Source organism: Thermoascus crustaceus (genome assembly GCF_041956765.1).
Source record: "Thermoascus crustaceus strain CBS 181.67 unplaced genomic scaffold VTN00scaffold_2, whole genome shotgun sequence".
NCBI classification, from domain to species: domain Eukaryota; kingdom Fungi; phylum Ascomycota; class Eurotiomycetes; order Eurotiales; family Thermoascaceae; genus Thermoascus; species Thermoascus crustaceus.
The window spans coordinates 10,642-22,629 of record NW_027192528.1 but is presented as its reverse complement, the minus strand read 5'-3'; the positions used below and the strand labels follow the sequence as shown (position 1 = coordinate 22,629).

At 48.4% G+C, this 11,988-nt stretch overlaps 3 protein-coding genes across 3 annotated transcripts; all 3 read left to right on the top strand.

Annotated features, from left to right (window-relative positions):
• Positions 1–2,344: 2,344 nt before the first annotated feature.
• On the top strand, positions 2,345–4,910 carry VTN00DRAFT_3507 (uncharacterized protein; the record flags this gene model as incomplete). The annotated part of the gene is made up of 5 exons (XM_069429832.1): positions 2,345–2,430; positions 2,512–3,053; positions 3,107–3,540; positions 3,627–4,393; positions 4,448–4,910. The coding sequence occupies 5 exons, from the start codon at positions 2,345–2,347 to the stop codon at positions 4,908–4,910; spliced, it is 2,292 nt and encodes a 763-aa protein (XP_069289028.1).
• Positions 4,911–6,147: 1,237 nt separating this feature from the next.
• Positions 6,148–8,130, top strand: VTN00DRAFT_3506 (uncharacterized protein; the record flags this gene model as incomplete). Its single annotated transcript, XM_069429831.1, has 6 exons — positions 6,148–6,232; positions 6,293–6,390; positions 6,444–6,565; positions 6,630–6,697; positions 6,763–7,028; positions 7,117–8,130. The coding sequence occupies 6 exons, from the start codon at positions 6,148–6,150 to the stop codon at positions 8,128–8,130; spliced, it is 1,653 nt and encodes a 550-aa protein (XP_069289027.1).
• A 929-nt stretch (positions 8,131–9,059) lies between these two features.
• VTN00DRAFT_3505 (uncharacterized protein) lies at positions 9,060–11,984 on the top strand (the record flags this gene model as incomplete). The annotated part of the gene is made up of 6 exons (XM_069429830.1): positions 9,060–9,141; positions 9,250–9,849; positions 10,184–10,396; positions 11,274–11,545; positions 11,747–11,889; positions 11,972–11,984. The coding sequence occupies 6 exons, from the start codon at positions 9,060–9,062 to the stop codon at positions 11,982–11,984; spliced, it is 1,323 nt and encodes a 440-aa protein (XP_069289026.1).
• Between the last annotated feature and the right edge of the window lie 4 nt (positions 11,985–11,988).

The window sequence follows — 11,988 nt, the reverse complement described above, 5'->3', positions numbered from 1 at the left end:
GATCTTGTATCAGGAGACTGTTGCTGGAGAAGTTCAAGACTGGAGGATGGACTTCTTGGATAACAACCAAACTTTTTTCTCGTCGTATGCCATCCAAAATTGGCCAATGGCAGAGTTGCAATTCGATTCGTATAGAGTATTCAAAATTTCCTTGACCCTGGGACATAGTGTGACTGGTAAGATGCCTGTCATCGCTAGTAGCCTGATCCAGATGAGAAGTTTCTGAGCCGTTTAAAGACTTGATCATACTTTCTTATCTACTTACCATTTCTCTCCCATAGTTGAAGTAACTGCATTCTATTTGTATCTATCGCATTTATAGCTGCAGCTATCCTTATATCTGTAAGATTTATTTGACACGCTATCAGCAGCTGAAGTAATTGTTTCCCGTCGCATGTCTCAGAACTATTAAGTTACTATCCAAAACCCCATTACTTAGACTTATTTTTCAAGCATTTTCTTCGCTGTCCGAGCGCTGAACGATTTTAATATCAACCATCACTGCATCTGTACCGACGTCAGGCACCCGAAACATCCAAATATGACCATGATCCAAACTGCGGTACGGACCCAAAATTAGGATATTTATATATAGCGTTCTTATGCAATTATCCTAGTACAAGTTTATAGAGGTTCTTGCACATGGTGTTTATAGTTGATGCTCTCTTTTTCGGGTACTGCACAGCAGCAATTTCACTACAAAGCTCTCTGCTTGCCTTTGAATGTGCCCTGGCTTGTAATATTCGTAGGTACTGTGGTGACAGTGTTAGAAGTGCAGCAGAAGCATGTGGCATCTCTGCTGTCCCAGCCCAAGCATCATTGTCCCAAACATTTTCTACAGAAGAACAGACAGCATCTAAGAATAGCATACTTGTCTCTACAACCTTTGAGGCGACATCTAACATGGCTATTGTAAAGGGATCAACGAGCAGTGGAGAAATACGAGCACCACTATATAAAAGCCCCATCTTCGCAGCGGATCATCTCGGCCCGGAGGAACTCCTGCCGAGGATTCTTGGCCTTCAACATGTATACCAGATCACGTGTAGACATCTGACGCCTGTTCCAACTGTCTGCTGCTCGGATAAGCTGGTGTTGTCTTCCTGTCCACAACATTAATAATAATGCCCGAGGGACGTTTTGCGATGGGGATCAGGACCACGCTTTTTCTATCTCCTCGCTTACTGAACTGACTCCACCACCGGGACAGGTCACACGCGCCAATCAGCAGTGCGTCTGCGCCCCTTTCCTCCGACCACGTTCCTCAACGAGCTGCCCTCGTTTGAAGATATGCCATCGCCCGACTCTCATTAGCGGCAAATCAAATCTGTTGTGCTGTGCACCATGTTGTACGACAGGTCCCGGTTTTCGGGCGGCGCATCGCCTCTTCACTGTATCTTTTAGCTCGGGATAACCTGCTTCAACACCAAGTTGGCCCGGCGGACCGGTCTTTCTCCCCTATGTTGATCCGGATGTATTTCAGACTAGGACGCTCTGGTGATCCAAGGATACAAGGACTTGAGACCCTATCGGGAGTTTGCATAGATATTATTGCCAGGATATGTTTGCCAAGGAGCATTCCGACACGTGCGAGGAACGCAAGGAGCGTTCTCGAGTCAACAGACCAGATCACTCTCTGTCCTTTGAACCTTGACAATTAGGCCAATTCAGTCGTTACTGTTTCATTATAACGATTCCCAAAAAGTCTTTCATTTTTGCAGTGGTTGCGCTTTTTCCTGATCATGTCTCTATATCCCCTATCAATCATCCAGACTAGTGCTTAGACTTGATTTCCGGAGAGTCTCCGAAAGATCGAGCGGGTCTCTATCTGGGAGGCTACCCCGTCATGGGTGCGGGAAAGATTGTCGACCAGTGATCATCCCATGTGCACTATTTCGCTGATCGTCGAGCTCTCCGTAGGGCTAGCAACCTTCTATTATATCTGTGGGGTACGACTCGGTGGGCCGTCCGTCGGGACAGATTCATGGAGAGATGAAGGCCCAGCCAACGTCTTTCTTTTTATTTCAGTCAGACAGGGCATGGTAGAGCCGAGTACTTCTAGGCTGGACCTATATTCTTGCTCTCCTGTTATCTCGCGGGGTCTCTCACCTGGTCAGAAAAAAAAAGAAAGCCCTGTGTTCACGCCTTTGCCAGCATTGCGGGAGTGACATTGGGCGTGCTGGCACCGCCTGGCTTCAGACCTAACTGTTGTAACTGACCATACTATGAGGGGTTGATTTTTGATATTTTTTACTTACTACTCCTGTCTATGACGTTTTCAGAAATCCAGTCACTTCTGCACAGTCTAGTTTTTTTTGACATTTGTTCGTTTCATTCATCCAGGATGGTGCTGATAGCTCCTTTTGTCGCTCCCCTGCTTTTCCCGGCGCTGGCGCAATCAGTAGACTACACCCAGCATGTTGATGTCTTGTGAGTTTATCTTACGCTTGTCTCTTCATCCAGGCTCCATGATTTCGACTATCCTTCAAGAATTTCCTCTGACGGCAGCAGCTCGGGCACTGAAAATGGCGGAAACAACTTCCCTGGCGTGGCTCGTCCGTTTGGCATGGTCAAGCTGGGACCAGATCTTCTCAACCAAGGCACGGATGCCTATTCCGGCTATCTGTCAAATGGTGCATTCTCGGGATTCAGCTTGATGCACGAACAGGGGACGGGCGGCGCTCCAAAATACGGAACCGTTTCCCAGCTTCCTCTTGTTGGAAATATCTCAAATCCGTTCTCAGGGTTGACCGTTGGTCGAGCAGTAGCAGACCAAGGGTCTGTTGGCTACTACAAGGCTCAGACAACGGATGGTGTCGTTGTTGAGCTAAGCGCCTCCTCCCGTGCGGGGATCTATCAATATACCTTCCCGGAAGGCAAACTGGGGAATATTCTTGTTGATGTCTCCCACGTTCTACCATCGTTCAGAGGACAAGGACTTGGACAGGGCTATAAAGGTGGAAACTTCACTATATTCCCTGATGGCCACTACGAAGGCCATGGCGTGTACGACAATGGCTGGAACAGAGCTCCAAATTGGAACATCTACTTCTGTAAGAGCCGCACCAACAAATCTGCTTTGACACTATGGCTTACCAATGAACAGGTGGATATTTTGATGCACCTGCCATCAGCAGTGAGGTGTACAAAGGCACCGACGTTAATGGCAGCGTGGTACAGCCGAACGGAATCGCGGCCTCAACATCGGGAGATACAAGGATCGGGGGCGTATTCTCGTTTAATGCGACTCAAGTAGTGTCTCGAGTCGGGATATCCTGGATTTCGACCGAGAAAGCGTGCAGCAATGTGGATGGTGAAATTCCACATGGAACTGACTTGAAGACCGTGGTCGATGATGCAAAGGCTGAATGGAATTCGAAAGTCCTGTCCAAGATCACAACGACGAACACCAACGAGACGAGCCTCAGCTTGTTGTACACGTCTCTTTATTTTATGCACCTCATTCCAACCAACCAAACAGGAGAAAACCCAGGATGGGAATCCACGGAGCCTTATTATCAGGACATTTTCACCCTGTGGGTATGTACGATTGCGTTCTGACCAAACTGCTTTCAAGCCTTCTGTTCGCAGGAACTGTTCAGGTGGAGGCTAAATTAAGCTGGCAGGATCTCTTCCGCTGCTCAACTGCTCTGATGCATATACTACAGCCCGTCGCTCACGAAGAACAAATTAGATCCCTCATCGATATCTGGCGATTTGAAGGTTACCTTCCAGATGCACGCTCATCTAACTACAACGGCCGGACCCAGGGTGGATCCAATGCCGACAATGTCCTAGCAGATGCGTATGTGAAAGGCGTTCGTGGTGCAGTTAACTGGGATGATGGATACAGGGCTATGGTCAAAGACGCTGAAGTGACGCCGCCAAATGATAACCCTGATCCGATGGCTCCGGACTCTTCTACGAAAGAAGGACGTGGAGCTCTTCCGGACTGGTTGGCCCTCGGATACATCACTCCTAGATTTACCCGTGCAGTTAGCCGCGCGGTCGAGTATGCTGCCAACGATTTTGGCCTGTACCAAGTGGCAGCCGGTCTCGGTAAGGACGACGACGCAGAGAAATATCTGAACCGCTCGAGAAACTGGAGAAATCATTGGAACGAGGAGCAGGAGTCGCTTGGCTTTTCTGGATTTGTCGTCCCTCGCAATGAATCGGGTTTTATTGCTACCGACCCGCTGACCGACAGTGGGTATTGGGGCAATCCTTACTACGAGGCCAGCTCGTGGGCATACTCGTGGGCAGACGTCCATGATATGAAGAAGCTGATTGAACTGATGGGGGGACCTGAGACGGTCGTCAATCGCCTCAACACCATGTTCACAGAAGGTGCTAATGGTGGCAGTGGCATGATATTTGACCCTACAAATGAGCCGTAAGTCACAACCTTGCAAAGGGATGGAAGCGTAGACTGCTAACACTGCTGTAGCATGTTTTCGATACCATACCTGTATAACTATGTGAATAGACAAGACCTGTCTGTTCTCCAATCTCGCAAGATTGCCAAGGGATATTATCACACAGGACCAACTGGCCTTCCTGGTAACAGCGACGCTGGAGCGATGCAGACCTGGTTGCTGTGGAATATGATCGGTCTCTACCCGGTCACCGGACAGACAACCTTCCTGATCCACTCCCCGTGGTTCGAGTCCCTGACAGTCGACCTCGGCGGCTGCAAGAAGCTCGAGATCACCGCTACAGGAGGCGACGGAAACGGGGACAGCGGCTACTATGTCCAGAGTCTGAAGGTCAACGGGAAGGAATGGAAGAAGAACTGGCTAACGTGGGATGACATCTTTGCTGAGGGAGGTACGCTGGAGTTCGAGCTTGGAGATACTCCCGTCGACTGGGCGACCGGCGAGCTTCCACCCAGTCCTGCTTCGGAGGATTGAAATGGAGCTATCTCAGTACATACTGCACATTTATAAACGGCGTACGGGAAGGAGATCTGGTTCAAATGATATGACTGCATGTTCAGACTAATTTCTGTTACTCAATGGGATAAAATGCCAGACATGCCCAGTGTTATGGTACAGCATCGCAACATTTGAAGAGCAATGGATATGTGTCAGACTGCGCGAACCTAGTAATCCGAAGGTATGATGATGAAAGCTCTGATTATTCGAATCTACCTAACTAACTGACTATTTATTCTTATGGAATTAGGGGTTAAGACTTTCCGAATATTTCTTTATTTAACGATCCCGAGACATTTTCATAAAATATGAAAGGATATAACAAAGGAAACCAGCCGGTTTCGGGTATAGACAGTATGATTCCTTTATTGCAGGGACTATGACCTTCTGCAGATCCGAATCGGCGTGTGCTGACTAGGCTGATAGGTCTCTTGGCATACCACTAGGTTATAATGGTAATATTCGGCTGACAATATGTTATTCTAGTTCTGAATTCCCTTTTTGAGAGATCTCTGAGCTAGCTGCGTTGCTAGAAAGCAAGAAGTAATGGTGTTGATACTTCTCTAGACACAAATTCGTGCGGTTTACTAAACATCGATATATATATCCCGTATCATCTTGAATAAGTCTAGATCTAACCTGTACACTGTCACCACACCCGATAACGGGCATTTGTATAAAACGTCTCTCTAATCCTCTATGGCATATTACGCATAGAGCAAAATAACAATAACACGGGCACAGCACAGTGTGCGCCATGACTTCTGCTTATCGCGATACTACACTGCATCTCCGACCTTCGTTAACGACCTGCCTTTTTGGGTCGACCCCTCCGTTGTCCGCTTTGTCAGCCAATCACGACTGAACTCGACTCGCAGATAGAAGCTCTTGATCATCCAGTGAGATGATTATAAGCTGTGCGGAGATTATGTGCAGCTTTTGATTGCTTAGACTCGGGATGTTGTGCATGCATCATTGCGGTGTTACAGCGACCTCACCGTCATGGCGTCGGACATGATGTCTCCACAAATACCACTCGACCATGCAGGAACGGGAAGCTGGATGTCGGCTAGTCGATCGCATCGCGCAAAGGGACCTACCTGCGAATTTCGCGATTGCAACATTCTACGCATGGCTTTGTCCGTATATATAGGGTCCGGTCCGGATCCTGTCGATCCTGACTGCGGATCGGGTTTCCATCTTCCAGGTCACGATGGCGGTCTCGATAGTAGTCCTGCTGCGCCTTGGTGCTTTGTATCTTGGTCTGTTTCTTTCTGTGGCCGGTGCTGTGCGGTGTGGTTAGTGCTTTACCGAGCCTTGATAGACGTATAGTTATGAGATCGCTAATATCTTCCCAGATAAAAGTTGCACATATCCCCCCTTGATCAGCGCTACATCTGAGAAGCTGGAAGCTGGTCTTAAAGATGGATGCTTCACCAGCGTTGATCTTGTCAATGTTTGTTTTATTTCGATCGATTCATGGCTATGTTCCACGCTGAACTCTGTTAGGCCTACGTCGCGAGAATCAAGGAGGTCAACTCGACGCTGCATATGGTCACGGAAATAAATCCGGACGCTTGGGATATCGCTATGCAGCTCGATCTGGAGAGAAAGAGCGGGAACGTGCGAGGGTTAGTATTATCACATTGCTGCGGATTGACTGTTGGGCTACTGAGTACTAATCAGCATGTATAGACCTCTGCATGGGCTGCCCATTCTGATCAAGGGCAATCTCGGCACCAAGGACCGTATGGAAACCACTGGTATGCATCCGCCATTTTAGTATTTTCTGACCTGGCTCTCTTCTAATTTCCATGGTAAACTATAGCCGGCTCGTACGCTCTTGCTGGCGCGAAAGTTCCTGCAGATTCAACAGTTGCAGCCAAGCTTAGAGAAGCTGGTCTTATCATCCTGGGCAAGACGGATCTTTCGCAATGGGCGAACTTTCGATCTTTCAATAGCTCTAACGGCTGGAGCGCGTACGGCGGTCAAACCTACGCCGCCTACTATCCGAAGCAGGATCCCAGCGGAAGTTCGAGCGGCAGTGGTGTAGCATCGGATCTTGGACTAGCTTTTGCTGCCATCGGTACGGAGGTAAGCAGAGATATTCTTTGTTTATACTTGAAACGAGTTACACATGCATCTCTGTCTATACATTACTGACTCTATGTGCACACATCAGACTAGCGGAAGTATCATAAGCCCCAGCGAAATGAGCAACATTGTCGGCATCAAGCCAACCGTTGGCCTCACGTCTCGTTACATGGTCGTCCCTATCAGCGAACGGCAAGACACTGTCGGGCCCATGGCCAGAACCGTCAAGGACGCAGCAAAGATCCTTCAAGCAATCGCGGGGAAAGACCCGAACGACAACTACACCCTTGCCAGTCCCTTCAACACCGCAAAAGACTTGCCCGACTATGTCGCTGCCTGCAATCTTTCTGGTCTTGTAGGCAGGCGGATTGGTGTTCCCCGCAATGTACTCACCACATGGGCTTCTAATTCCTCATCGCCTCTGATTGAAGCCTTCGAGTCGGCCATCTCCGTCATCGCCGGCGCAGGAGCGACCATAGTTGAAGACGCAAACTTCACGGCTTTTGATTCGTACGTCAAAAGCAGCATCCCTGACAGCATCCTCTATGCAGACTTCATCAGCAATATGGCGAAGTACCTGGCTGGACTCAAGACCAATCCGAACAATCTCCACACTCTGGCCGGTGTTCGTCGCTTTACGCGGAATTTCCCGTTAGAGGACTACCCCGACCGCGACACGGGGATCTGGGACAGCGCACTCGCCGCAAACATCACCAACACATCCCCGGAATTTTGGTCTCTGTACCAGAAGAACCTCTATTTCGGCGGGGAAGGCGGCGTTCTCGGTGCCCTGGAGCGCAATAACCTCGACGCCGTCATCCTCCCTACGGACTTTGCGTACGCTGTTCCAGCGCTTGTAGGCGCACCGGCCATTACGGTCCCACTGGGCGCGTATCCGAAGGACACGCCTGTTCAGTATAACAGTCGTGGCGACCTTGTGCAGGTTGCGCCGGGGATTCCGTTCGGGATCAGTTTTCTGGGAGCGAAGTGGAGCGAGGAGTTGCTGATTGGGATGGCGTACGCTTTTGAGCAGATGACGTTGGTGAGGGAAAAACTTGACAGGTATATTGCGCCGCGGACGGAGTTGGCGGATGTGGTTTAAAGGTGTATATTGTGATGGCGCTCAGGCATAGCAATTAATGTATTAACTATGGTAGCTAGTTCTGCAAGATCCAAAGCATGAGAAAAGAAAGAAGAATTATGGGCATGATTGGTGCAGAACCATGCCGCCTACCTGACCACCTACCTATTCAGTTCTATCAGTCAGTCCACGCCGCGCCGTCACAATGTGCTATGATGAGATATTTCACCTAAATCAACTCAGGCCTACAAAAAGAAATTCAAAAACCTACAACAGACAGGATTCGCTGGTGGTCATCCACCCAACTACTAACCGCCCGGCGTGTGGCTTATACTCGGCTAATAGGTCGGTGGGTGCCTCCTGGGTAAGTAACGGGAGATGCCTGAGGGATCGCTCACCCAGGATCGCGCGATAGATGCGCCATGTCACCCAGCCTGAACTTTGTAACCCACAGCTCCCAAAAGACTGCAGCTGGTTGGATCCCGATCCAGATCAGCTCACCCTCAGCGTCTCAGCTGCAGGAGATGGGTTTTGTCATGCCCACACATGGCCATGATATTGAACCTCTTATTGGTTCATAGATCACGATTCTGTCGAGCACAACCTCTTTGACCGCCGCCTTAGCTGATCCCAGGTGTGCAGCTGTCCTGTGTTATTGGAAGGGCAGTGTAAGGATTTCTTGCAGGAATCTGCTTCACCCATGTCATTAACTGCGATGACGGGGCTGCGGCAGCCTTACCTGTCCATTTCTGCCTCTGCAGTCAACAATAAGTACACACTGAGACTGACAACTCTGTATGCTGAACTCTATGAACCACATAGCTACTTCATGATTACTCTTTTTGTTTTGCTTGTGCGTGATGGCTTCTGTAAAGGTCTCAAAAAACCATGACAAGTACACAGTTGGATGGATCACCGCTCTTCCATTAGAGCTAGCCGCGGCAACTGCAATGCTTGATGAGCAACATGAAAAGCCTGTCAATTTTGCGCAGCCTTCTTCCGACAAGAACTCATACACATGGGGGCGCATTGGTGAGCATAATGTGGTGGTTACATCACTCCCAGCAGGAGTTTGTGGCACAATATCTGCTGCAACTACTGCATCACATATGCTCTCTTCCTTCCCACAGATCTGAATAGGTCTCATGGTTGGGATTGGAGCCGCTATTGCAAGGCCGGAACAGGGTTGTGATATCCGGCTGGGCGACATTGTCGTCAGCCAACCTGACAGACAGAGTGGTGGAGTTGTCCAGTATGACCTTGGAAAGGCAACAAGTGGACACCATTTTGAGCGCAAGGGCATCCTCAATATGCCACCGGAGGCTCTCCTCAAGGCACTGGCTAAGCTCCAGGCACAGCATGAGATCCAACCGTCTAAAATTCCTGGGTTTTTACAAGAGATGATAAAGAGGAATCCTCAGATGGCAAAGTCAAGACCCGGTAGACCTAGTTACATGCACCAGGGAGAAGAAAATGACCGGTTGTTCAAAGCAACATCTCCACATGTTGATGGCTTTGGCTGCAGAAACTGCGATCCTGACCAAGAAATACCACAGGATAATCGTGATTCCAATGAGCCAGAGATTCACTATGGTGTCATTGCCTCTGGAAACACACTAGTCAAAGATGCTGCCACCAGAGACTGGATAGTCCAGAACACCGGGGAGGAATGCATCTGTCTTGAAATGGAAGCCGCTGGACTGATGAACAGCTTCCCTTGTCTTGTTATAAGAGGAATTTGTGACTATGCAGACTCCCACAAAAATGATCAGTGGCAAAGATATGCTGCTGCAACTGCTGCTGCATATGCAAAGGAATTTCTAGGGGTTGTTCCAGGAGATGATTTGGAAGGGACACGGAAGGCTGCTGATATCCTCAAAGACAGTTAGTGAACCTCAAAAATACTAAAGAAAGCTGGTATTGACAGTGTATGTAGTTGAGCAAAAGGTTTCCAATATATCCTCCACTGCTGAAGAGACAAAAAGCAGCATTGATAGACTACGCCTTGATGATCATCAAAAGGAAGTCATCATATGGCTGTCCCCCCCTGATCCCTCAACAAACTACAATAAAGCAATAGCACTACAGCACAAGGGCTCAGGCCTCTGGTTCCTACAAAGTGAGGTCTTTGCAAACTGGAAGATGCGATCAAACTCATTTCTATGGCTTCATGGTAAACCTGGATGTGGGAAAACAATTCTCAGCTGCACCATTGTGGAGGATCTTATGAGGACCAGCTCCTCCTCTCAGGCCCTCCTTTACTTCTATTTTGACTTTAATGACACCAGTAAGCAGTCACATGAGAGCATGATCTGCTCACTCATCAGCCAGCTTTATCACAAGCAGAAGGATACTTGGACACAATTAAATTGGCTATTTTCCTCTTGTGAGCAGGGAAATCGACAGCCAACTACCAACTTATTGTGTACAGCTCTCCTACACATAATACAGCAGTTTGATGAAGTCTGGATTGTGCTGGACGGCCTTGATGAATGTTATAGCAGGAAAGAGTCTCAAACTGAAGGGCTGCTACCATGGATAAAAGACCTTGTCTCAGAGAAAAGTAATGTCCATATTCTTGTCACAAGCCGCCCAGAACAAGACATTGAATCAACAATAAAGGAATGGGCTTATGATGAAGACATAATCCCCATTCAGAGTGACAAGGTCACTGATGATATCTGTGCATACATCTCTATGAGAGTTAGAGAAGACAAGGGCCTGAAAAGGTGGCAATCACAACCAGATGTCCAGGAGGAGATTGAGACCAGATTGATTGAAAAGGCAGATGGAATGTAAGAATTTTGCTGCTGTGCATTACTTGGTTTATCTAAAGAAAACCTAAAGATAATACAGGTTTCGGTGGGCTGCATGCCAGCTTGATGCTCTGGAAAATTGCCTGGATTATCCCACACTCAAAAATGCACTCACATCCCTTCCAAAAACATTGGATGAAACCTACGCCCGAATATTGTATGGCATTCCTCATGAATACAAGCAGAATGCTACAAGAATTCTTCAATTCTTGGTATTCTCTGAGCGGCCTTTGTGGATTGAGGAGGCTGTTGATGCAATAGCAGTAGACCCTGAAGGGAATCCACAGTTTGATCCAAAAAACCGGATGCCTGATCCACAGGAGGTCTTGCGATACTGCTCAAGCTTAGTGGTTGTGGTGCCCATGAAAGCTTCGCACTATAAGAACACCAAAGGCATGGAGCTTCAATTGGCGCATTTCTCCATCAAAGAATATCTGATCTCAAACCGGCTTGATGAACACTTCACACAATGTTTCCAAGAGATTGTTGCCAGAGCATCAATTGCAGCAGTTTGTCTAGCATACTTGTTGCATTTGGACCAGGACCTTCAAATGAATGAGATCAGAGGTGCCTTCCCATTGGCGCAGTATTGCGCTCAGTACTGGATGGGCCATGCTGCTGTGGGTGAAGGAGATCATGGAGTATTGCATAGGCTAACTATGGAGTTTTTCCTCCACCGCAAAAGGTCGTATATTAACTGGTGTCACTTATATGATCCATGGAGGAAAGGACCAGATGATGCATTATATTATGCATCATTGGGGGGCTTAACAAATGCAGTTAAATGTCTAATCAACCAGGGTGCTAACGTCAATGCCCAGAGTGGAGGCTATTCCACTGCTCTCCAGGCTGCTACTGCAGGAGGGCATGAGAAGATTGTCCAGATCCTCCTGGACAAGGGAGCTGATGTCAATGCTGAGGGTGGAGACTATGGCACTGCTCTCCAGGAGGCTGCTTACAAGGGGCATGAGAAGATTGTTCAGATCCTGCTAGACAAGGGAGCCAATCCCAATACTGGCGATGAAGACTATGGCACTGCTCTCCAGGCTGCTGCAGTAGAAGG